General features: G+C 39.1%; 2 protein-coding genes across 4 annotated transcripts in view; both read right to left on the bottom strand.

Annotated features, from left to right (window-relative positions):
* Positions 1-27,926, bottom strand: part of PRRG1 (proline rich and Gla domain 1) — a 107,899-nt gene that overhangs the window by 10,109 nt on the left and 69,864 nt on the right. For all 3 annotated transcript variants that reach the window (XM_032756710.2, XM_032756709.2, XM_058441807.1), the window contains exon 3: positions 23,666-23,826. In XM_032756710.2, coding sequence (XP_032612601.1) covers positions 23,666-23,826 — 161 coding nt within the window. The remainder of the gene's footprint in view (positions 1-23,665; positions 23,827-27,926) is intronic.
* Positions 7,602-8,153, bottom strand: LOC116811594 (ferritin heavy chain-like). Its single transcript, XM_058441808.1, has one exon. The coding sequence runs from the start codon at positions 8,151-8,153 to the stop codon at positions 7,602-7,604; it is 552 nt and encodes a 183-aa protein (XP_058297791.1).

Genomic DNA, 27,926 nt, shown 5'->3' with positions numbered 1-27,926 from the left:
CAAGGACAAAAAACCAAACACCGCATGTTCTCACTCATAGGTGGGAATTGAACAATGAGAACTCATGGACACAGGAAGGGGAACATCACATTTCGGGTACTGTTGTGGGGTGGGGGGTGGGGGGGGCGGGGACAGCATTAGGAGATATACCTAATGCTAAATGACGAGCTAATGGGTGCAGGAAATCAACATGGCACATGGATACATATGTAACAAACCTGCAGATTGTACACATGTACCCTAAAACCTAAAGTATAATTTAAAAAAAGAAAAATAAAAAAAATAAAATTAAGCAGCTAATCCCAAAAAAAAAAAAAAAAAAGAAAGGTGGGAAGTGGATCATTTTCCCAGTGAGTTTGTATTGATGAGGAGGGCCTAGCAGCATTTATATACAGCTCTCCTACAGCTTCTCCCTATCCTTGAAAGAGAATGACATTAAAGGGGAGGAAGGACCTTAGGAGACGGGGGACTAAAAACCAATCCTAACTCCAAAAGCTGCCTTGTTGAGAGTAGAAGGCAGAAATACCCCCAAGTTGGAAAATCCAAGCAAGTGTAGTCCAACATTTTAAGACTCCTTATCAAAAGTGATACTCTAGGGAAAATGGCTGGACTTACAAGTCACTTAACATCTTTGGGTCAATTTCTTTGTCTCTAAGGTAGTAACATGTATATCTAAGCTATGAAAATGTAGAAACACAGATCTTTTTTAAACTGATGATACATAATGTGGAGGTGTGGTAGCACAAACCTGTACCCTCAGCTACTTCAGAGGCTGAGGTGTGAGGGTCCCTTGAACCCAGGAGTTAGAGACAAACCTGGGAAACATAGGGAGACTCCAGCTCTTTAAAAAGTTCTTAAAAGATATGTTTTGTATTCTTTTGTCAAAAAGTAAGGTATTATCTTGAAAACTGTCAGTAGAAGATGGACAAGTTACTGGGAAACAATATTATGCTGGGCATGATAAGCATCAATTCAATTTACTACCAGTTGAAGATGATATGGCTGGGGGATGGAGAAGACCAAAGGTTGGTGGCATGCTGTTTCAATTAATTATGGGCACACAGGTTACATAAAGGAAATTCTCATAATTTAGATGGAATTATTTGCAAATGGTTATGGTTTGGATTCAGGACACTTGAATAGAACTGACGCAGGAGAATAGGGTCTGGAGATAGGGAGCTTTCACTTCAGCCTGTGATTGGTCACAGGCCAAGTCTTCATTTGCATAGGGTGTAACTCCACTTCAGCCTTCAATTGGTTGCAGGACAAGTCTTCAATTGCACAGGGTATAACTTCACTTCAGCCTCTGACTGCTCACAGGTCAGGTGTTCATTTACACAGGGTGTAACCAATAGGAAACCTCTAAAGGGTACTTAAACCCCAGAAGATTTTGCAACCGGGGCTCTTTAGCCGCCTGTTTCTTCAGCTCCTGCTCTGTGGAGCATACTTTTGCTTCAATAAATCTATGCTTTCGTTGCTTCGTTCTTTTGTTGCTTTGTTTGTCCAATTCTTTGCTCAACACATCAAGAACCCGGATGACTCGTCAAGACCCTACACTGGTAACAGAACCAAAGAAGTGGGGGGGTTGGTACCTGTCCTGATGTAATAAGCAAAAGGAGAAATCCCAAGTCCCAGAGTATCACTAGTGACAAGTATGTAAATTGACTGCTAAAAACTCATTCTTTTATATCGTTAAGGAGAGAAACATAAGGTGCAGGATACTGTGAATTACGTTACTATTTGGTATATATCCATGCATGCATACTTCTCCGTAAAACAAAAGTTTGTAAGTGCTATGGTATGGATGTGGTTTCTTCTTGCTAAAACTCATGTTGGTGTTGAATGCATCCACGGATTTCGAAAGACATTATTGTTATGGCAAGCAAGATTTAAAAGTAATCATCCTAGCTACTACATATTTCCAAGATTTTTGCAACATATTGAAGAGAATATTAATGAAAACATTTTGAAAGAAATAAAATTAGAGATATTGTTGCATCTCACTTCTCTATCTCAAACTTTTAACCATTTCTTTCCAGAAGAAAAATTTGAAACATTAAGGGAAAACAGTTGGGTAAACGATCCATTTGCTTTTTGAAACTCTGAATCAATAATTGAGCCAAACTTGGTGCCTGAAGAAGAGAATGAATTATGGCAGCTTAGTTCTTCATATACATTGAAGAATGATTATGAGACCTTAAGTTTATCAGCATTTTGATTAAGGTAAAGGAAGACTTTCCATTGTTAATTAGAAAGAGTGTCCTGCTATTACTACTATTCACAACTAGTTTGTGTGAACTAGGGTTTTCTATCTCAACCCTGTTAAAAACAAAGGAAAGAAATGGGCTGAATGGTGCACCAGCTATGTGGGTAGCATTATCTTCCTGTCTTCCAGACTGGAATGAATTTATGAACAAGGCAAGCACACCATCATTGTAAATAAAATCTTACCTAGTTTTTGTTTTTGTATTTCTTACTTTGTAGTATTTTTCTGTGTTATATTTAAATGGTACTATAACATTGTGATACTTTTGTTATGTTTTAATTTTTGTTATATTTAATAAAATTATTTTATGTTCATTGAAAAAAAAATAAAACTTATGTTGGAAGTTAAATTACCAGTGTGGCAGTGTTGGAAAATGGGCTGTAGTGGGAGGTGTTTGAGTCGGGGGTGGCACATGAATGTCTTGGTGCCCTTCTCACTGTAGTCAGTGAATTCTTGCTTTGGAGAGACTGGATTAGTTCTCACAGGTATGGATGTTTCTGAGAGAGTGGGTTGTTATAAAGGGAGGTTCCTCCTCAGGTTTGGTCCCTCTTCACATGTGCCTGCTTCCGCTTTGACCTTCTCTGCTATGTCACGACAGAGCACAAAAGCCCCCACCAGAATCTGAGCGGATACTAGCCCCATGCCCCTTGAACTTCCCAGCCTGCAGAACTGTCAGCTAAATAAATCTCCTCTCTATAAATTAGTCTCAGGGATTCTGTTATAGTAACACACAAAATGGGAAGACAGAAAGGATATATGGAAAACTCCTAAGGAAGGTAACCTTTCGGTGGGGCTGGTATGAAAGACACTTGAGAGCCTGCAGGCAGGGACATGAGGAAGTTCATCACATATCATTTTATATATTTTACTTCTGAACATTATGGATATATTACTTCTTCTAACACTTAAAGAAATGCATTATTTCTGGAGGTGATGAGGGTAATTATGGTGATAACTCATAGCTACCACATAATGTACTTACACCATGCCAGGTAACCCATTCTAGAATCCTGGCTATGAATTACAGGTTGAGATTGCAGCCAGTTAAAGATGCAGACAAAGTTTAAGAACCTGTGTAGACTAATTTCAATTTATTACTAGGAATAGGACACATTGTTACTCACCAACCCCCCCAAAAAATTCAGTATTGCCTTAATAAGGATGAAGGAGTAAAATGGTTGTTGGCTAAGTAACCAAAAGTATCTTCTATACTCCTCTTACATGGAGGTGCTATATTAAATCATTATCATCTTAGGTTAAATTAATACAGTACATTGCTTTCATTTCTGCTACACATTGTGTTTGATAGGGAAATTATGCACCAAACTACAATGACCATATTGGAGGTATAAAGACAACTGCACATTTAAAAATATTTGGTGGCTTTAGGTAAATTCAGGGCCTGTGATAAGTTCCTATACAATGGGATTGGTAAGCATTTTTTTGTTAAGAAGTAGATAGTAAATATTTTAGACTTTGTAGGACATACAGTCTTAGTCTTACATACTAACTCTACCTTTGCAGCATGCATCCAGCAACAGGCAATACGTCAATCAATGGCCATGCATCTGTTCTAATTAAACTTTATTTACAAGAACAGATGGTGGGCTATATTTGGCTTCTAGGTCATATGCTTTCAGGCCATATTGTTTCCAACCCATGCTTGTGAAAAAACAAATGGGTTGCCAAACCATTTATAAAACAATGATTAAAAGTGTGCACATGTTATATGTGTGTGGAACATAAACAGAAATGAGAAAAAGTTTCCAAGTCTTTCTGGATATGTCAATTCAGTAATCGTTGTTGAAGTTACAGTAAGTTTTTGGTGTTTGGTGCAGTATGTGCATGGGGGCAGGATTGAGTCAGTTGTTTAAGTTCAAGCATCAGTATTATTTTTCAGTATCCCAGGTTATCCCAAGGTACAGCTAGGTAGAGAATCAGGATGTTAAAGCAGTGCTTCACAAACTTCAGTGTGCACACTCATCACCTGGGAGCCTGTTAAAATGCAGATTCTAATACTGTAGCTCTGGGGTGGAGCTTGAGATTTTGCATTGCTAATGAGCTCTCAGTTTAGATTGATACTTTGGTCCAGACCAACTTTGAGCAGCAAGATGCTAACACTGGTTTTTAATGTCTGGGATGCCTAGGTCCTGCCTCAGAAGCTTATGTATTTGATCTAGGCATTGAAATTTTTTAAAACGTCTGCAGGTGATTTGAATGTGCAGCAAAGCTCGAGAGCCTCTATGCCAAAGCTCATGATGATGTACGATTTTAGTTATCAGTGGCTATAATGTGTTCCCTTTTTCTCATTCTCCTGTCAAGCGCCGCCTAGCCATTCTTCTCCTTTTCAGCTCCAAACATCCAGATGAAGGTGGGGATCTGGGTTAGGATTTCATCCTGTTGCTCTTGTCCATCTCTGAGGAGTGGGAGGAAGTTAAGGGTGGAAATAGGAGGCTCAGGCAACTTGGGTTTGGGAAGAACAAGCACAGTGTTCTAGGGGTGAATTCAAGGGAAAGCTGGTTGAGACAGAATTGGGGGGGATTACACAGAAAGCTATCACAACAAAACCTGTCTCTAGTCTTGAGCCTGTGTGTGGGACAGCAAAAACAGCCATGTACCCTCCTGAGTTCTGGTGGCACCTGACAACCAAACCAGCTTCTAAGGGTTTTCCCATCTCTGTATGCAGGGTGACACGATGGGTAGAAATACAGTGCTAATGTATACAAGTGAAGTCTTTCCCCCAAAGCATAAATAATACAAAGGATCTTAGAATTGAGTGGAGGGCGATGAGGGTAATTATGGTGATAACTCATAGCTACCACATAATGTACTTACACCATGCCAGGCACTGCTGTAAGTGATTTACATACATTAACTTATTTAATCTCAGCAACCCAATGAGGTTGATGCTTTTGTGATCTCTATTTTATATATGAAGAAACTGAGGCACAAAAAATTTAATGACTTATGCAAGTCAACACGAATGGCTAAGCTGGGATTTGAACCCAGGCAATCTGAAGTTAAGAAACCACTGTAGCAAACTGTCTCTCCAAAGTATGAAAGTAAGAAGAATCCTCAGTGACCTGATGGTTTTAAAAATGTAAACACTCACAAAGAGATGCTCACTTTGTTCTTCCTTATATCTAGGAGAGAAAATATATATATGATCTGAGACAAAGTCAGAGAGGGGAGAGATCCTCAAATCAGGCAGATAAAGAAATACAGTGAGAGGACCAAGTTAGAATAGTAAAGGGGCAAGAATACCTTCTGGAAACTTATATGACCATAATCCTCATTTTTAAGAAAGTGTTAAAGTACAGTTATGAAATAAGGTAATGATTGCATAGCTAAACTTGTTCATATTTTACTACTGTTCAAACCAGTTAGCTTTAAAAAGACTCGAGCTACACATGCAACTTTGAATACTGTATACAAAACCTGTAATTTTTATCTTTTATATAATAATCTACATGTAGCACTGAAGGAACAAAATGTTTTGAGCAGTTTTTCAGAAACATGCATCATCTAAGGTTTACATACTAATTTCATCTGTTTAGGTAGAGAATAGGCCAAAAGATATGGCAGAGTTGTGAAAGGAGAGAGGAAAAAAAACGTAGGTTTACATCACTACCATTTCTCTAAGGAATCTTTTTCTTACTGGGAAATAATTTCATTCTATCCATAGCCATAAGACAAGATAAAAGAACTCTTCTCCACATCTAGAAAGGAGAAACCAGAGGTCACACTGACATCAGGACAAGCTGATTTGAAAATACACTGGGAGTGGACACAGGGGGCCATGGTCTGGAATAAGGTAATGGTCAGGTGGGACCAGAAACTCTCTGGGTGTTCAAACATCTCAACTATCCCCTAAATGTTAGCTGCCCTGAGCTTGGGGACAGATTTGTCACACTCTCTCTTACACTCTTTTTCTAGTGAGCTCATCCAATCACATGACTTCAATACCATCTATAATGTCTCCCTTATGTATATTTCCAAAGCTGATATTCATTTTTCCATCTACTTGATTCACGTTTCCATTTGGATATCTAATAAGGATCTAAGATTTCACATGACATGTATTCCCCAACCCTCTACCCTAGGTGTCCCCACTGCAAATGTCCTAAGGTTAATAATAGCACCATCAACCCAGGTGCTCAAGATCAAACACCAGAACTTATTGTCCCCATCTCCCAGTCCTCACCTTCTGTCCATGAGCAAAACTTGTCAACTTGTCCAAAATCCATCTGGAACTAGTGAATCTCTCTTCATTTCCTCAGCCACTATCACAGTTCAAGCCACACTAGGCTCTCATCTGGATCAGCTACAATGGCTCTACCTGTTCTGCACCTTCAACTCTCCCCAATCCCTCTACATACTTCAAAGCAGCCAGTCACTGGCTTAACATTTGGGGGTATTTAATCTACTTTCTATTCATATCACAAATATGACCTCCAACTTTGACCTTACATTTTTCAGTCCTTCTACTGAGGTATATTTTTTCCATATTAGTTTATTGGAAGAAATGGCACAATTGAAAGAATACAGGAGTAGAGGATTTGTAAGGGCAATATGCAGGAAATCACCCCCATATTTGTGGGGAAGCCAACCTAAGGCTCAGTCCCATTATCACTGTCACTCTGAGTGAGCTTGCCAAAGAGGTACTCTGCCTTGCTGTCATCCAGAGCCCCCATCTTGCTGTCTAGAAACAAGAAAAGTTATCATTTGCTTATTTAAAAAAAAAGTGTTCATGAAAAGTTGAAGACCGCCTTTATTTTAATCCCTGCCCAATCCCACTCCCTTCACTTCTTCCCCAGAGGCAGCCACTAGGATGAATTCCATACCATTGTTTTACACTGTACCATGCACATGCACCCACATATACCACGGCCCAAGACTGCACACCCCACCTGATGCCATCCACCCCACCCATCTCACCCCACCCTACCCCACCTCACCCCACCCTATCCCACATGCCCTCAGAGTTTATAATGGGAAGGCTAATGTGTTTTCCAGGGGCCCATAGAATACCTTTCCCCTCCACCCCCACAGATCCTGAGCTGCATGCAGATGGGACAAGACTGGGTGGAGAGACTGCTGGATACCTACTTTGAGCCTGCATGGGGATGTGCCCTGATTCCTAAAAGATGAGAGTGTTGTAGGCACGCATCAACTGGACACCTTTATTGCTTTGAGAACAGATAACTTTATTGCCAATAATGGTAACACTGAAAGGAACAAAACTGAAGAGAACGTTCTGAAAGGGCAACATGTACGCCCCACCTGGTGGCCTGACCCAGGGAAGGCACACCATGGCTGTGGGGCCCATCTTGGCTCAGGTGTCTTCCTCGCTGCTGCCCAGGGTGAGCTTGTCAAACAGGTACTCTGCCAGGCCTGCTTCTGGGGCCCAAGTCTTGCACAGGTTGCTCAGGTAGTCACCTAGCTCTTTGATGGCCTTGACCTGCTGGTTCAGGAAGTGGCTCTCCAGGAAGTCGCATAGCTGGGGGTCACCTTTCTCCATGGCCAGCTGGTGCAGCTCCAGGAGGCTCTGGTTGACACTCTTCTCCAGGTGGAAGGCGCACTCCATGGCCTTGAGCCTGCTCTCCCAGTCTTGATGCTCTGGTTTCCTGATGTCGTGAAACCAGATGCAGCCACCGTGCTGGTTCTGCAGCCTCATCAGCTCCTGGACGTGCTCCCTCTTCTTGTGCAACTGGCGCAGGAAGTAGCGGCTTAAGGGCTCCAGGGCCGCATTGTCCCGGTCGAAGTAGAAGGCCATGGAGAGGTACACGTAGGAGGCGTGGAACTCCAGGTTGACGTGGTTGTTGACAGCGGCCTCGCAGTTGGGGTGGTAGTTCTGACGCACCTGCAACACTGGGGTGGTGGCCATGGCGGGCACCTTGGGGCGTGGTGAGCAGGCAGGCGGGAGCTGTGGTGGTAGTGGCTGGCTGAAGGTGGATGGCTAATGGCGGAAAGGGCTGGAAGTGGGTATTTGGGTCCATTATCTGGGGAGGGATGCATTCCTTTTCAGTGGAAGTGGGCAGGGAGGAGAATGAGTACTATGTTCCGTGTGCAACCCAGTGAACTCTGCACTGTCTGACCTGTGTCCAGTTTTTAGTTTTGCAGTAACACTTCTAATGTCCAAGGACTTTCTCTTCTCCCCTAATTGGTCCCCTCTGTAATAGCTTCTTCCCATTTTATAAACCTATTGTTTTCTTAAATTCTGAGAATATCAATTTGATATTTTTGGTAACATTCTCTTCTGTTTCTGGTATTATAGCTCCTTCCAGATTTAGTTCTGTTTTGTCTAGAGTTTGCCTTGAGTTTAAATATTTTAAAATAGATGGCCGGGCATGGTGTCTTACATCTATAAATCCCAGCACTTTGGGAGGCCAAGGTAGGAGGATCACTTGAGTCCAGGAGTTTGAGACCAGCCTAGGCAACATGGTGGGACCTTGTCTGCAAACTAATTTTTTTTTTTAATTAGTCAGGCATGGTGGCATGCACCCGTGGTTCCCAGCTACTTGGGAGGCTGACATGGGAGGATCACTTGAGCACAGGAAGTTGAGGCTGCAATGAGCCATGTTCACAGCTGCACTCCAGCCTTGGCAACAGAACAAGACCCTGTCTCAATTTTAAAACAATAATAAAATAAAACAGAAAACAGCAAAGTGGAATGCAACAGTTTTAACAAAAAACTAATATAAACCTAGGTTAATAGGGAATTATAATTTTTATTAATTTATCTCATTTTACTTAATACCCTCCTGGATCTTTATAATCTGTCTTTCAAAGTAATAAAAATGAATCTCTGTAGCATTGAAAATTTTCAATAACTTTAGATAGAGCTACTACTTTATCATCTCCTCTACCTTTTCAAACATTACTCTAGACTTATAATGAAACCTCATCAGTTTCTTTAACGAAAAAGTAGCTGCCTTGAACTTGATCTCCGCCTCAAACCAAAAAAGTTCAAAATTGTCTGTTTAAAAGTTCAGATTGCCACTTCCCAGATAACAGGAAATCAGCCTCCTCCTATACTCCTCCCAAATCGGCCTAATTATATTGTGGGTTCTATTAGGTTTTCTTCTCTTCGAGACATTCTGTCTTAGGCTGCAAGTGTGTCAGCTACATGGTATGATGCTGATGAAAACTGGCTTAAGAATCAAAAGCCCCAAGTTCCAATTCCATTCAGAAGTTGGAAGTATCACTGGTCTTTTGGACACTTAAATACTGGTCTAAAGATGGAAAGAATATCACCTGCTTTGTCTATCCTAATGGACATTGTTCTTAAGAATTTTTAATTAGTAGAGGTCAGGCACGGTGGCTCCTGCCTGTAACCCAAGCACTTTGGGAGGTGAAGGCAGGTGGATCACTTGAGGTCAGGAGTTCAAGACCAGCCTGGCCAACATGGTGAACCCTGACTCTACCAAGAATACAAAAATTAGCCAGGCATGGTGGCAGGCACCTGTAGTCCCAGCTACTCAGGAGGCTGAGGCAGGAGAATCACTTAAATCCAGGAGGCGAAGGCTGCAGTGAGCTGACATTGCGCCATTGCACTCCAGCCTGGGCAACAGAGTGAATGAGACTCCCTCTCAAAAAAAAAAAAAAAAAAAAAAAAAAAGAATTTTAAAGCAGTAGAAATTAAAACAAAGGCTAAGACTAAGAATAGGTACCAGCCACCACTTTTTCTGTTTCTATCATATCTGAGCTTGAACAAGTACCATGTCATGTGTCTTTACTACTGGCCCAATAAGGACAGGCATAAGAAGCCTGAAGGTAAATTGTTTCATTGTAAAGCCCCTGGCATAACTATCATTAATTAAATTAGGAGGGCACTGTGTTCAATGATGAGGAGGGAAGGAAGGGAATGAGGAAGATGGAAATAGAAGACCTGGGACCTGGCTCCTATTTTGGGCTTCATCAGTATCTTGTAATGAGAAAATGGGCAAATCAACAGTTCTGGGGCTATTTCCTCATTTGTGAAATGAAGAGTTTGACCTATTTGGTTTTTGTGGACCCCATGAAAAGATGATTAGAACCAATTCCATAAGTCATTCTTCAACAATGGGATGGAATGAAAAGGCAGCCTTCAGCCTATTCATGATGATCAGTGATTGGTATAAAATATTAGTTTTTGGAATTGGATACTATCTTAATATTTAAATAATCATGCCATTTTAAGTTATAGCATTAGTGTGACCCTCTAAAATATACAGTTCAAGGAAAACCAGAGTCTTCTTTGGATCTACTGGTTGTTGTAGTTCACTAGGAGAAGATTTCCCGTCTCAGCTTGACAGTACCCAAGACTTGGGCTAATAACATAGGGCTATGGCAAAGTTACAAATTCTTTCGCAATTCCTTTTACTGTACTTTGGAAATGGCTAAACTGAATCTTATTTCTATAGTTACTGATATACCATGAGAGTCATGATCAAATGTCCTGCCCTAGGGGGGACTGTACCCTAACATTGGAAGAAAGAACTAGTGAAACCCCGTTATCAAGGAAATCAGCAGATACCTACTATAACAATAATTGAATTACAGTAGTCACCCCATCCAGATCAGAACCTCTGAGAAGTGAGTAGCAGTGGTGATTGGTTGCTGTACTTTATCAAATATAACATAGCATGAATTGAAGAGTACACCATTTTTATGTATTAAAAAAGAGAAAAGGGCTGGGTGTGGTGGCTCGCGCCTGTAATCCCAGCACTTTGGGAGGCCGAGGTGAGTGGATCACCTGAGGTCAGGAGTTCAAGACCAGCCTGGCCAACATGGTGAAACCTCGTCTCTACTAAAAATACAAAAATTAGCTGGTCATAGTGGTGGGCGCTTTCAATCCCAGCTACTCGGGAGGCTGAGGCAGGAGAATTACTTGAACTTGGGAGGCAGAGGTTGCAGTGAGCTGAGATCATGGCATTGCACTCCAGCCTGGGCAATAAGAGCGAAACCCTGTCTCAAAAAAAAAAAAGGAAAAAATTCTGCTTTCAACGAATCCATGCCATGTCATAGTATGTAAACTGCACCTCAATTTCAGAGAAGTTAAAATGTGAATAAATGATTGGAGAATCAATGAAATATGATGTTTAATTGGTTTGGTCATCTACTTGCCTGGATACATTTATCGAAGTAGCTATATTTTTTCACTATCCATAATTATTTATACTTTTTAGTAATTTATTTATTTTTTTGAGATGGAGTCTTGCTCTGTCACCCAGGCTGAGTGCGGTGGTGCAATCTCGGCTCACTGCAGCCTCCACCTCCTGCGTTCAAGTGATTCTCCTGCTTCCCCCTCTCGAGTAGCTGGGACTAAAGGCACATACCACCATGCCTGGCTAATTTGTTTTTGTATTTTTAGTAGAGATGGGGTTTTACCATGTTGGCTAGGCTGGTCTCGAACTCCTGACCTCACGTGATCTGCCCACCTCGGCCTCCCATAGAAACCAACAAAAAAGAAAAAAAAAATGGTATTTTCTGCTGGCTATCATATCATTTCACAACACCTCTGTCTCATCATTGGTTGAGTGGTTTTTGCTTCTTCTTGTCCTTTTTTAGAGGGAGAGGTTTACTGTATTAGGCTAAAGAATATAATTCCTTAGGTAACAGCTAGCCCCTTATTCTCTGAATTCATAGCTAACTTCTTCACAGCATGCTATGGGAGACATGTTGACATCATCTTTCAGATGGAAAAATAGATGTCTTAGACATTTACCAAGCAAAGTTGCTGCCCTAGGATTCTACTCAAATCCCAATTTGAATGTCAGTGTTTTATTGTCATCAATTCCATTGACTGGTTGCAGCTCTGTAACGGATACATGAGCCATTTCCTAACCATGACAGTACTGCTTATTAAGCAGTGAAGGATCCCAAAGCAGCAGCATGATAGGTGACAGGGCCACAGGTGAAATTAAATCCATGGTGCAAATGATTCTACAAGTGACAACAAATAGATCTATCAGCCTCACTGGTACCCAGTCTCTGAGGATAGTTCTGAAAAAGGTTGGCACTGGTACTGGGAGAGGAAACTTGCTGAGGTAACTTTATAGGTCAAGGTTAACATACTGCTGGCATGGGCAGGAGAGTACCCCCCCACCCCAACTGAAGAAGTCTACTACTTTATTAATATCATAGAGGCTAAAACTCTCCTAATTCAGTTACTACCATAACCTGACATGAATAATTGACACTACAAATATTTATAATCTACAAATGGGCCCAACTGCCAGAGACTAAAGTTCACCACTAACTTAAAAACAATATCAACAATATAATCAATAAAAACATACTTTAAATGAATCACATAAGGAACAACATGTTATCCACCTGCAACAGACAGACCTTCCTCATCTTTACAGAAGGTAGCTCAGAATACCAGTTGCACAAAATGACATATTTTGGCCCTATTTAACTTATTTTCAAGAGGTTCCAAAAGAAGTAGTGAGGACGCCTTTGGGAGCTCCAGGAAACCACCCCATGTGCCTAAAGGGAAACTTCATATTTGGTTCCCCAAGGAGGGTCTGGGATGAGTCTAGGGAAGGCAGGAGAAGGTCTCAATGGAAATGAATAAGGTATGGCTAGAAGAAGGCCACAGCAATGCCCATGTTTGCCTCCTGTATTTCTTGCCCAGACTGGACTTCCACCTCCCTTCTTTCCTGAATTATCTCATCCCTAACAACTCTTTAGTCACTAGGGGTGGGGACAATATTCTGAATCTGGCTCTAGTGCCATCAGCAGATTATGAGAGGCTAAGTGAAATAAGAGTTTCCCTAACAGTGCCAAAGAATCGGACTTTCTGCCTGCAAGTGCCATGAGTAATCTCCAGGAACTAGTGATCAATTTTTAGATACCTCAGACACAGTATTTCTTGTAATCACTAATCCTAACTCACAAGTGTCTACATGCCACCTCCTGCCATGGGCTCTGAATTCAACCATCTCCAAATGTAGTTTCTGTAACATATCCTAGTATGAAGGGGGACTGCATATCTCTTTCTTCCCCAATAATTTCTACATAAACAAATTTAAATGGTGACACTTTGGAATGAGAGATATTATCTAAAAAGGGATTGCTGAACTCAGATCTCAGATCCTTGGATATTAATAACTCAGTTTCTAAAATATAGCAGCAACTTGGGGGTAGAATGGCACATGGAGTGCACAAGAATGGGATAAAGACTTGGGATGATGCACCCAGACAAAAGAGTCATCCATATCCCTAGAAATACCACCCACTGCAGAGCTCTGAGTATTCTAAGTGGTTTTAGCTAAACTGCTTTCTTTAGACTCTAATTAAGTGTTACCAAATAAGGCAAGTTCCCTGGCCCCAAGGAGACTTGTGAACCCTGGACTGTGCATTTTAAAAATGAACTTTCTTATTTTGAAATAATTTTAAATTTACAGAAAAATTGCAAAGATAATACATAACATTCTCCTGTACTCCTCACCCAGTTTCCCTTAATGTGAGCTTCTTACATTAGGATGGTAAATTTGTTATAATTAATGAATCAATCCTAGTCCACTACTATTAACTAAACATAACACTTTATTTAGATTATATTAGTTTTCCCATTAATGTCCTTTTTTCCCAGAATCTAATTGACATTTCATCTAATCATGTCTCTTTAGTTTCCTCTGGTCTGTGACAGTTTCCTAGTCTTTTCTAATTTTTTTTTCATGACCTTGACTGTTTTGATAGTAGTCAGACATTTTGGAGAATGTCTTTTGGTTTTTGGATTTCTCTGTAAGTTTCTCATGGTTAGACTGGCGTTATGAGTTTGCGGTGATGGAAATAAATGATATCTCTTCTCAGTATATCATATGTGTGACTTAGTAACTTTGATTACCAGGTCAAAGTAGTTTGACAGGTTTCTCCATTGTAAAGTTACCCCACCTCCCCCACCCGCTGACCCTTCCCATACTCTGTTCTTTGAAAGCTAGTCTTTAAGTTCAAGCCACACTCAAGGGAAGAAGAAAATTAAGCTCCGCCAACTGGGGTGGAGTATTTACATACATAATTTGGAATTCTATAGTGTGGATTTTTCTCTTTTCACCTTTTCATTCATTCATGCATTTATATCATTATATAATCATGTGTATTTATTTTGTGTTTGGGGCTATAATTCAATACTACATTATTTATTTTGTGGCTAAAATTGTTCAGCTTTGGCCACTGAGAGCTTCTTTAGGTTACCTCCTGTGTCCCTTTAACATGCTCCCATTCTTTGGATTATCGCACTTCCTTACTTTCTGGTACCACAATGTTCTCCAGCTCATCTTGTATTCTCCACGCTCCAGCCCAATAATGAGCCATGTCCCCAAAAAGTCCTGTTTTATTTCACTGTAGAATGGAATTAGAAACCCAGATCTGGGAACTAGGTGGGACTATGCAGGTTTGCTAAGCACCCAGACTGTTCCTATGCACGCTTAACTTTGAAGACAACCACTGTGGAAAGTCAAGCAAAATAAACTAGAAATTATATATGATTAAAAGTTCTATAATCATTGTTTTAAAGAATTACTACTATTTCCTCAATGTTAGTGCAAGATTAACAGTTCCAAAATATAGAGAACCCTCATAGTCTCATAGAGAGAAGAGAGAAAAAGTGATAGTGGTGAAATAATGATTCCTAAATAAAGTGGCAAGAATTCAGCACCTAAAAGATAGAATAAATTATATTTATTGAAAGTTTTCTCTGTTCCAAAAACTACGCTAAGTGCACAGCCTCAAACCTAATGCTGTAGGTATAATATCCTCCTTTTAAAAGATACAAAAATTGAGGCCTAAAAGATGAAATGTTTGCGCAAAGCAATACAGTCAGTAGATGGCAGAGCTCAGACACCAAATCAAGGTCCATCTGATTCTCAAAGCAGAGGATTTTGGCATGACAACTCAGCTTTACTGAGGTATAACTGACAAATAAGAATTGTGTATATTTAAGGTTTACAGCATGCTCATATAAGCCTTTGTGCATACATCTGCTGTTTCTACCAGAACTCAAATGCCATGAGGGAGGAGCAGCCTGTTCATTGTTGTATATACTGTGTCTATTACATAGTAGGCATTCAGCAGATAATGTCTGAATAAACCTGACCCATTTTCTACATGATGAAAGTGAGGACTGTGAAGTACAATATGTTTTCTCCCATTGTATAATTAGACTTCTGTTCCAAATTAGGTAAATAATTCCAACAATAAACATTCTACTGAAAGCAGACTTCTAAAGTCACATACTTCATGTTCGGAAATGATGAAAACACGTATGAGTAAAAGTATTCTGAGCGATAAATTTTAGTAAACAAAAAGATAGTAAAGATAGTCTAAAAGTAGAAAGCAAATCTCAACCAATCATTTTCTTCACTTCCAAGATTAAGATGAAACTTTGCTGGCAATGCTAGATCCTGATTAACAGATAACAACCATTATTCTGAAATAGTTGTTCTGAAACAGATAAAAAATGAGAATGCCACTTCACTTACATTTGCTAGATCAAAGGCTGGCACACCTTATCCTAAATGGGATTGTTTTAATGGCATGAACAAACTCAGATGACAAACTTTAAAGCACAAAGAAGGAAATAATAACAACAACATAATAAAAACCTTTTTAGAGTCTATTATCTATCAGCCAACTTGGGAACAAGTTTTAAATCGGTTCCTCCCATAAACTAAATTTACTTTGTGATTTGCCAATCCATTCCTTCCTTCATCCATCAAATACTTATTTGGCCTCTATTATGTGCCAGCACTGCTTTATATGCTAGGGACCATAGCTATGAACAAAACAGATGAGAAATGTTGCTCTCATGGAGCTAATGGTCCTGATGGGGTAGGGGAGGTAACAATTAAAAAAAAACAAATAGATGCCAAATGATGTCAGTGCTTGAAAAAAAAAAAGTCACAGAAGGGACAAGCGGTTGCAATTTAAGGTAGGGTACTTTCTCACTGAGAAAATGAACCTGAGTGAAGACTTGAGAGTGGTGAAGGAACTCAGACATATCCATCTAGAAGAGGAGAGAGCAAGTGCCAAAGTCATGAGGCAGGTCACGTGCTATCTGTGTATGTGAGGAGGCACAAGAAAGCCATAGCAAAGTGAATAAGGGGTGGAGGGTCATAGGAGATGTGGTAAAGAAATAACTATATATGGAATGAAGGTGTGGGGTGGAGATAGATGAGGACTGATTGTGTAGTACCTGCTGGGTGATTCTGAGCACTTTGGCCTTTACTGAGGGAGATAGGAAGCCCTTGCAAGTAAGAGACTTTGAAGAATCACTCTAACCTGCTGTTTTTGAGAATCAACTATGGGGCAGGGGCCAAAAAATCATACAGATGACAGGGTGGTGGTGGCTTGGATGTAAAGCGGTAACAAGTAGAAAGGTGGCTAGATTCTGAGTATATTTTCATATTAGAACCAACTATTGCAGATTGGGTGTGGGATATGAAAAAGAGAGGAGTCAGAGATGGCAAAAAGCTTGGAGATCAGCAAACATGATGGATGGAGTTACTACTTGTTGAGATCAGAGAGGATGTAGTAAGTGTAGATATTTGGGGGGAGGGGTGCAAATTTGTTTACTTTGAGAACCATATTTGATTCTAAGATAACATGTTGAGTAGGCAGTTAGCCATACAAGTCTGTAGTTCAGTTTAGCCCTCCAGGAACTACAAATATAAATTTGGAAGTTATTAGCATTTGAAGTATGAGAAGAGGAAAGCTTACCAGGAGAGCAAGTGTAGGCAGAGCAGAGTTTCAAGAAATGAAGTGGTTGTTGGATGGGGATGTGTTAAGAGAATTTTTTTTTTCTCTTTCTTTCTAGAGGCATGTAGGCTAATGAGATGAGAATGATTCTATAGGAAGGAAAAGGTGATGCTGGAAGTACAGAAAATTTCTCAAGCAATTCTCTCACAGTTGAAGGAATTTCTTCTACTTGCTTCAAAGATTGCTGACATGCAGCATCCTGTCTCTGTGGGTGGGAAATGATATGTAGAAACACTGAGATGGATAAAAGGCCAGAAAGGTAGGCATTAAAAACATTGTTCACGGTCCAGGCGCAGTGGCTCATGCCTGTAATCCCAGCACTTTGGGAGGCCGAGGCGGGCAGATCACTAGGTCAGATTGAGACCATCCTGGCTAACAGGGTGAAACCCCGTCTCTACTAAAAATACAAAAAATTAGCCAGGCGTGGTGGCGGGCGCCTGTAGTCCCAGCTACTCGGGAGGCTGAGGCAGGAGAATGGCGTGAACCTGGGAGGCGGAGCTTGCAATGAGCTGAGATCACGCCACTGAACTCCAGCCTGGGCGACAGAGCGAGACTCCATCTCAAAAAAAAAAAAAAAATTGTTCACCATGATGGCCAGGTGTGTTGGCTCATGCCTATAATCCTAGCACTTTTGGAGGCTGAGGTGGGTGGATTGCCTGAGCTCAGGACTTCGAGACCAGCCTAGGCAAAATGGTGAGATCCCATCTCTACTAAATATATATATATAAAAAGCTGGACATGGTGGCATGCACCTGTAGTCCCAGCTACTTAGGAGGCTGAGGCACAAGAATCACTTGAACCTGGGAGGCAAAGGTTGCCATGAGCCGAGATTGCACCACTTCACTCCAGCCTGGGCAACAGAGCGAGAATCTGTCTCCAAAAACAAACAACAACAACAAAAAAAATTGTTCACCCTGAGAATCAATGATAAAACTTAAATCAATACGAAAGTAGTAGAATATACAATTAATACATAAAATTCAAATAGCCTAGAAACCATATATCTGAAAACAGATTGAAACCTAGGATAATAAAGAACTCTCAAAGCTCAATAGTAAAATAAAATAAAACATCCCATCAGAAAGTAAGCCAATGACATGAAGAGAGATTTCACCAAAGAAGATACATAAATAGAAAATAGGCACATAAAAAGGTGTTCAATATCATGAGCCATTAAGGAAATGCAAATTAAAATCACAAGAAGTTATCACTACACACCTAGCAGAATGGCTAAAATAAAACACAGTAACAATACCAAGTGCTCGTGAGTATGTAAAGAAACTGGATCTCTCAAACACTGTTGGTGAGACTGTAAGATGGTAATTTATACAATGACAAATTAGTTTGTCAGTGTCTTAAAAAACTACACATATACCATACAACCCAAGAATTGTACTCCCAGTGACTTATCCCACAGAAATGAAAATTTATGTCAATACAAAAACCTATGCAATGTTCACAACAGCTTTATTTGTAAAAGCCATGAACTAGAAACAACACACATGTCTCTCAATAAGCAAATGGTTCAACAAACCATGGTATATCAATACCATGGAATACTACTCATAAACAAAAATGAATGAACTATTGATATATGTAACTTGGATTAATCTCAAGAGCATTATGCTGACTCTAAAAAGCCAATATCAAAAGGTTCCACATTATATTATTCCATTTATATAACATTCTTGCAATGGCAGAATTACAGAGATGGAAACAGATTAGTGATTGCTAAGGGTTAGGGATGGTTGTGGAAGATGGTAGGTGTGACTATTAAAGGGTAGTATGAGGGAAAACTTTGTGGTAATGGAATATATCTGCTGCTTGATTGCAGTGATGGTTACACAAATCTATACAAGTGATAAAATGACACAGAACTGTACATACAGATTGTACCAATGTCAGTTTCCTAGTTTTGATCTTACAGTTATGTAAGATGTAACCATTGGGGGAAACTGAGTAAAGGCTGCATGGGACCTCACTGTATTATCTTTGCAATTTTTTGTGAATCTATAATTATTTCCAAATAAGATGTTAAAAAAATAATAATAATAAAAAATACTAAATAATAAAAGTTTTCCCTCTCCCCATTATAGTATAGATATTACAATTCCAAAACCATTGTGTATTATACAACTAAGCAAATGAGTTATTAATATACTGATGTTTTTGGGTGCTGGAATTCTCATTGTGGAAGAACATTTATAAGGAATTTTTACATCTCTACAAATGCAGAATGGCTGGAAAAGCCCTGAGGGGTTGGATTGGAATTGGAGATCAGCATAATGAATCAGTTATTTCACATATATGTCTACATGTATACATGTCTATGTTTATATGTTTACATGTCTACATATAGACATATATAGAATTTGTATGCATGTATACATATGTGTGATTTTTTTTTCCTAGCTCTGTTGCTGAAAGATCCAGAAGTAACAACATTCTGGTAGCAATAAGCATATTCTAGCTCCCAGATCTCAGTTTCTAAATATTACTCCTAACTAAAAGTAACCAAATGTCCACTGACAGATCACTGTATAAAGAAAACGTGGTATACACACATGATATAGTTTGGCTGTTTCCCCACCCGAATCTTGAATTGTATCTCCCAGAATTCCCACGTGTTGTGGGAGGGGCCCGGGGGGGTAATTGAATCATGGGAGCCAGTCTTTCCTGTGCTATTCTTATGATAATGAATAAATCTCATGAGATCTGATGGGTTTATCAGGGGTTTCCGCTTTTGTTTCTTCCTCATTTTGTCTTGCTGCCACCATGCCTTTCACCTCCCGCCTGATTCTAAGGCCTTGCCAGCCATGCGGAACTGTAAATCCAATTAAACCTCCTTTTCTTCCCAGTCTCAGGTATGTCTTTATCAGCAGTGTAAAAACGACTAATATAATAAATTGGTACCAGTAGAGTGGGGTACTGCTGAAAAGATACCCGAAAATGTGGAAATGACTTTGGAACTGGGTAACAGGCAGAGGTTGGGACAGTTTGGAGGGCTCAGAAGAAGAAAGAAAAATGTGGGAAAGTTTGGAACTTCCTAGAGACTTGTTGAATGGCTTTGACAAAAATGCTCATAGTGATATGGACAATAAGGTCCAGGCTGAGGTGGTCTCAGATGGAGAGAAGGAACTTGTTGGGAACTGGAGCAAAGTGACTCTTGCTATGTTTTAGCAAAGAGACTGGCGGCATTTTGCCCCTGCCCTAGAGATTTGTGGAACTTTGAACTTGAGAAAGATGATTTAGGGTATCTGGTGGGAGAAATTGCTAGGCAGCAAAGCATCCAAGAGGTGACTTGGGTTCTGTTAAAAGTATTCCATTTTAAAAGGAAAACAGAGCATAAAAGTTTGGAAAATTTGCAGCCTGATGATGTAGTAAAAAAGAAAAACCCATTTTCTGAGGAAAAAATTCAAGCTGGCTTCAGAAATTTGCATAAGTAACAAGGAGCCGAATGTTAATCCCCAAGACAATGAGGAAAATGTCTCCAGGGCATGTCATGGGTTTTCAAGGCAGCCCCTACCCACCCCTATCACAGACCTGGAAGTCCAGAAGGAAAAAATGGTTTCGTGGGCCAGGCCCAGGGTCCCCATGCTGTGTGCAGCCTAGGAACTTGGTGCCCTGCATCCCAGCCACTCCAGCCATTGCTAAAATGGGTTAAGGTACAGCTTCGCCCATGGTTTCAGAAGGTGCCAGCCCCAAACTTTGGCAGCTTCCATGTGGTGTTGAGCCTGCAGGTGCACAGAAGTCAAGAACTGAGGTTTGGGAATCCCTGCCTAGATTTCAGAGGATGTGTGGAAACACCTAGATGTCCAGGAAGAAGTTTGCTGCAGGGACGGGGCTCTCATGGAGAATCTCTGCTATTGCAGTGCAGAAGAGAAATGTGGGGTCAGAGCCCCCACACAGAGCCCCTACTGGGGTACTACCTAGTGGAGCTGTGAGAAGAGGGCCACCATCTTCCAGATCCCAGAATGGTAGATCCACTGAAAGCTTGTACCGTGTGCCTAGAGAAGCCATAGCCACTCAATGCCAGCCTGTGAAAGCAACCAGGAGCGAGGCTGTACCCTGCAAAGCCACAGGGGCAGAGTTGCTCAAGACCATGGGAACCCACCTCTTGCATCAGTGTGACCTGGACATGAGGCATGGAGTCAAAGAAGATCATTTTGGAGTTTTAAGATTTGACTGCCCTGCTGGATTTTGGATTTGCAAAGGGCCTGTATACCCTTTATTTTGGCCAATTTCTCCCATTTGGAAGGGCTGTATTAACCCAACACCTGTACCCCCAATAACTATCTTGCTTTTGATTTTATACGCTCATAGGCGGAAGGGACATGCCTTGTCTCAGATGAGACTTTGGACTGTGGACTTTTGGGTTAATGCCAAAATGAGTTAAGACTTCGGGGGACTGTTGGGAAGGCATGATTCATCTTGAAATGTGAGGACATGAGATTTGGAGGGGCCAGGGGTGGAATGATATGGTTTGGCTGTGTCCCTACCCAAATCTCAACTTGAACCGTATCTCCCAGAATTCCCACATGTGGTGGGAGAGACCCAGGGGAAGGTAATTGAATCATGGGGGCCAGTCTTTCCCGTGCTATTCTCATGATAGTGAATAAGTATCATGAGATCTGATGGGTTTATCGAGGGTTTCCGCTTTTGCTTCTTCCTCATTTTCTCTTGCCACCACCACGTAAGAAGTGCCTTTCACCTCCTGCCATGATTCTGAGGCCTCCCTAGCCATGTGGAACTGTAAGTCCAATTAATCCTCTTTTTTTTCCAGTCTTGGGTATGTCTTTATCAGCAGCATGAAAACAGACTAATACGACACACAATGAAATATTATTCAGCCTTATAAAAGAAGGAAATCCTGTAATTTGTGACAACATGAATAGACCTGGAGGACATTATATTAAATGAAATAAGCCAGGCATAGAAAGACAAATACCACAGGATCTCACTTATATATGGAATCTAAAAAAGGTGAACTAATAGAAGCAAAGAGGAGAATGGTGGTTGCCAGGGGCTTGGGGAGAGAGAAATGAGAAATAGCAAACAGTATAAACTTTCAGTTATGCAAGATAAATGAATTCTGGAGATCTGCTATACAGCATGGTGCCTACAGCTAACAATGTTGTATTATATACTTAAATTTTGCTAAGGTAGATCATATGTTAAGTCCTCTTACCATACTCACAAAACACAACTACAACAATAATAAAGGGGCGAGAGGAAACTTTGGGAGGTGATGGATATGTTTGTGGCCTTGATGGTGATGGTTGTTTCATAGGTGTATACCTATCCCCAAACTCGTAGACACATATACATTAAATAAGTACAGCTTTTTATATGTCAAACATAACTCAATAAATTGGTTTTTTATAAAAGAATATTATTCACTTGTATAAAGTACTTTTAGAACAATAAATCCCAAACAAGTTCTTACGATTTCTTTAAAGGAGAATGATAAAGTAGGGTAAAAAGCCATTAGCCTTGTGAAAACCACAGCAGAATATCTAAAATTTCTATTATTTGATAAAACACAATATCAAAAACCAAGTTTTGTTTATGGTTTATAGTAACTTCAGCCAGTTTTTATTAAAAACTTTATGGTGCAAAACACTATTTCTACTACAATCCTATTTTTCTTATTTATGAAGTACCTATGTAGTAAAAATAGGCCAAAATGATATATAGCAAAACTATAAAACTGGTGGTGCTAAAAACTCAAGTGATTTTATGTTACTACATTTTTAAATTTCTCTACAATGAACATATACTATTTTTAAAAAGTAAAATGAATAAAATAAAACCAACAATGACTAAGCAGATGCAAAGGAAAAAAGCTGGAAAGAAAATAAAGGGTCAACCGTGCTTTGTGATTGCATGATGGTATCATGGATGACATATTCTTTTCCCTATTTCTAACCCTGTGATTTGACTAAGATGTGGCTTCTTCCTCTTACCCCTTTCTTTAAAACTTTTGCATCTGCTGCTCTTAAGGTATATTTAGTATCTTTTTAGCATAAGTGACACCACTTGTTTAGCATCTAGGGTTATTTTCCTGCTGCCCAGGACTGAATCTTTATACAATGGCTACCTCTGATAACAATTTCCAGCTGTGGAGCAGTTCTATAGACTTTTCACCCCTACCTTTTGCTGTCCCATTCCTGCTGTCCTTGAATAGCAGGTAGTCTAGAGTAAAGAGAAGTAAAGAGGAGTATTCTCGTGGAGTGGGAAGGTATGTCTGGATGTCTTTTCTTTTGTATGAGAAGTAAAACCTTTTAAAACACTATCACCATCCATTAGCTTCCTCCACACTCTCTCTGTAGTTAGGCAAAGTGATGTTATCTATAACCTTCTAGAACAAAGCTTTGTGCAAATCAAATCCTTCCTACTCGCCAAGATGATAAATCCTAGCTCAGCAGAGTCCTATAGAAACGGGGCTCTCAAAGACAGTCCAGCACAAGGGGAAGTGAACCTAGCTCTCCAACCCACAGAATATTACTAGTTAGATGCCACTTTCTGAGTTCCTAACAAAGGAATTTTTAATTACTAGCAATGTACATAATTCAGGGATGCAGATTTCAAATATACATCAAAAAGGTAGGCAAATCTGTGCAACTTTTTTTTAATTGCCAACATACTTACAGTTTTTTCATTATTTTCAAAAGCTTCTCTTGCTTCTTCAAATGTACAGAATTCTTCTTTGCACTCACGCTCAATGTTGCCCTGTCTTATTTCTTCAAAAAACCCATTAGCTCTTGGGTAGCGTTTTAATACGGAATTGGCTTTTTCTCCCGTGAGGAAAACTAAAAAGAAATATAATAATAAGTATAAAAAATGTAATAAAAAACCTATGTGGTAAGTTGATATACCAGATGAAAACTGCTAGATGCTCTTTAGAAAACATAGCCAACATCCTAAACACCTTTCCGTGAGTCAGTAATGAAGTAACACTTAGCTCCAAACCACTGTATCTGCTATCTTCCTCATGATGTATGTCCTTTCAATAGCAGTTGCCCTGGGCAGGGACAGTGACATAATTAACTATGTTATATTCAGACTTTAGCACATTCCTGCAAGCCATGGGTGTTTAAATATACTAATAATGATAGCACTACTTATACTCATTACTGTAAGTAGATACCCCAAGGTATTCTGCTGACAGACAGCAGCAGCCAAATCAAATCCAGTCTCTAGATTATCAGTCTTTGTCCCTCTACCTAAAAATAAATAACACTTCAGTTGACCTAGTAATATAAACCCAGAGAGCTCTTACTTGTATGAAAAGAATAGGTAAAAAAAATATTGAGAAGTTAAATTTGGCCATGATTAATTCTATGGAAATCCTAATAATAATTTTGTTCTAAATGTACTTGAGTTAAATATAGTGTGATGCTTTAACACATTCAACCTCATTTCACTATCCTTTAGAAAAAGAAAATTCTTCTGCATGATTTACAGAGGCATTTCATATAAAAATTCAAAATACATTTATGAAACCATGTAAAAAAGATGCTTTTATTTTAATAATAAAATATAAAAAATAAAAATAAGATTTTTTATTTTTAAATACAAATACATTTTAAGTTCAAATTCAATTACATTTTTCTAAAAGAATGTTGCTTGTTTGGAGAAACAAATATAATGCCACCGGAATTTCATCTCTGTTAATGCAAGAGATTAGAACATTTCCTAATTTATAGAATTCTGACATGAGAAAAGGCACATTACAGATCTTTCAAGATGCTAAAAAAGTCTACATTTTCTGAAAAACATTTCGAAGGAAATGAAAAACTTTTTATGTGCTCTTTTAAAAATGACAATGACAGCCAGCAATGGATTAAAGTTTTGCTTTGTTATAGAAATGAGTATTTTACTTTATAGAATATATGGACTCATTATTTAGGATTCTTTAAAGTATCCGAATTGATACTAGCTAGATGACACTTATACCAGGGTGAAAACCATGATAGACCTTCAATGAGTATTTCCTTCTGTACCTCATAAAGGGTTCCCTTTATGACCCTTTATGAGGTACAGAAGGAAGGAAATTCAGAGAATAGATTATGATTATGGAATATGAATTCACAGATTCATAGAATATCATTAGAACAAACTTTAAAAAATACAAATTGTGGTAAGTGTAATGAAGGAAAGCAAAAGGTTACTGTTAAGTTGGAGAATAACAGTAAAATTTTCTAACAATGCTTCTTGCCTTTTAGCCGCATCAGAATCCCTGAAGGACTTATTATCACACAGACTGCTGGGCCCCATCCCAGAGTTTCTGATGCCATAGATCTGTGGTAGGGCTATAAAATTACATTTCTAATCAGTTCCCAGGAAATGCTGCTGCTGCTGCTCCCATTACCACAGTTTGAGAATCACTACCCTAATGAGAGTTCCTTGGAAACATTCTGGGTGAAGTATTTATGGAATGCTAGGGTTAACAAATTTAAACAGATCTTTCACTGAATGACTTTTTAGGGCCCTTAATATATATTTAGTATAAACAGTCATGCATCACTTAACAATGTGGATCCATTCTGAGAAATAGGTTGTTAGGCTATTTCATCATTGTGCAAACAGGATGGAGTGTATTTTCACAAACCTAGATGGAGCCACCTAGGCTATATGATATAGCCTATTGGTCCTAGGCTATAAATCTGTTCAGTTTGTTACTATACTGAATACTATAGGCAATTATAACAATGGTATTTGTATATCTAAACATTGAAAAGATACAAGAAAAATATGATATAAAAGATAAAAAATGGTACTGTATAGGGCACTTACCATAAAAGGAGTTTGCAGGGCACTTATCATAAATGGAGCTTACAGGATTGAAAGTTGGCCTGAGTGAGTGTTGAGTGAATGTGAAGGCCTAGGACATTACCGTAGACTACTGTAGACTCTATCAACACTGTCAACTTAGGCTACACATTAAATGTATAAAAATATATTTCTTAAAAAAAAATATTTTGGCTGGGAGCGGTAGCTCATGCCTGTAATCCCAGCACTTTGGGAGGCTGAGGTGGGAGGATTGCTTGAGCCCAGGAGTTCGAGACCAGCCTGGGCAACACAGTGAGACCTCATCTCAAAAAAATTAAAATTAAATTAAATTAAATTTAAAAATTAAAAAATAAAATTAAATGAAAATAAAAAGAAGGAAAATGTTTTTCCTTCTTCAGTAATAAATTAACCTTAGCTTACTATAACGTTTTTACTTCATACTTTTTAATTTTTTAACTTTTTGACTCTTTAGTAATAACAGCTTAAAACACAAACACATTGTACAGCTGTACAAAAATATTTTCTTTATATATATCCTTATTCTATAAGCCTTTTTCCTATTTCAAAATTTTATTGTATTTTTTACTTTTGAAACTTTTTTGTTAAAAATTAAGATACAAGCACACACGTTAGCCTAGGCCTCCACAGGGTCAGGATCATTAATATCACTGTCTTCCACATCCACATCTTATCCCACTTGAAGGTCTTCAGGGACAATAACATGCATGGAGCTGTCATCTGCTATTATAGCAATGCTTTCTTCTGTATTACCTCAAGAAGAACTCGCTTAAGGCTATTTTATAGTTAATTTTTTTCATAAGTAGAAGGAGTTTACTCCAGAATGACAATAAATAGTATAGTAAATACATTATTAGCCAGCATCATAGTCATTTGTTATCATTTTCAAGTATTATGTACAATATATAATTGTATGTACTATACTGTTATATGACTAGCAGTGCAGTAGGTTTGTTTACTCCAGTATTGCTACAAACATGTGAGTAATGTGTTAACACTGTGATGCTATGATGTCACTAGGCAATAGAAACTTTTCAGCTCCTAATCTTATGGGACCATCATTGTATATGCGGTCTGTTGTTGACTGAAACATCATTATGCATGCATGCATTTGTAAATCTCCTGAAAAGGAACATGATACATGCATTTGTGATATTTGACTATAGTACCCTTTTTCAAGAGATATTTTACTGATTTAACAACTTCCTAGCCATTAGTCTTATTTATACCCTCTGAATTAACGCATAGGTCTCCTCCATATAACAGGCCAACTAATACATGAAGAAAGACAGTAAATGGTTTCCTGTGGGACTTCTCTTTTCCAGAATAAACATGTCTTGCTTCTTCATCTGTTTGCCATAGAAAATGGATTTGAGTCTGCATCATCTTCCTCTCAAAATACAGTGACCTATGCTGAGTGCAATACTTTGTGTTTGGTCTGAGAAGTACAGAACTGATCAGGATTATTGGCTTCCTTGTTTTAAAGACAATACATACGTTAATGTGGTCTAAGATATCCCTGGGTTTCGAATCAGTTTTTCTGAGGATAAATCAATCAACATTAATGTATTTCGAACTTTTAAGAGAAAAAAGCTAAATGCTTCTAAGAGACAATTATTTTCTTATATGCTATCCAACTCAAAAAGGTGAGTCAAAGCAAGCCACTAACTCCAGTAACCAGAAAGCAGTCTAATTTAGAAGAATAAGCAACTGGAAGGTAATACAGCAGGACACAAAGCTTCTAATCCAAGTCTAATCAAATTACCAAGCATTCCATAATCATCTTCTATGTATTTCTCTACTGGGTGGCAAGGTAATATAATACTGAGAACTCTACATGGATTCAGCTGGCAAGTAGGTTTTATCTCACTTGCCAAATCCAGTCCACTAGAAGATATCACTTAAAGTAAGAATCTGACCTGTAGGAAAGATACTATTATAGATTAGTTATGTCTGCCATATATTAGGGAACAGGAAGTTAGTGGCAGAGAATTTGCCAGTGCTCATCAAAGTACTTGGAAACCTAATGGACCCTAAATGATGATACCAGAACTAGATTATTTTCTTTTTTGCCCATGACACAGCCCTCAGGAGATCC

The sequence above is a fragment of the Hylobates moloch genome, unplaced genomic scaffold, assembly GCF_009828535.3.
Source record: "Hylobates moloch isolate HMO894 unplaced genomic scaffold, HMol_V3 SCAFFOLD_7, whole genome shotgun sequence".
Classification (NCBI taxonomy): domain Eukaryota; kingdom Metazoa; phylum Chordata; class Mammalia; order Primates; family Hylobatidae; genus Hylobates; species Hylobates moloch.
The sequence above is the reverse complement of the archived record's forward strand: the minus strand, read 5'-3'. Positions and strand labels throughout refer to the sequence as shown.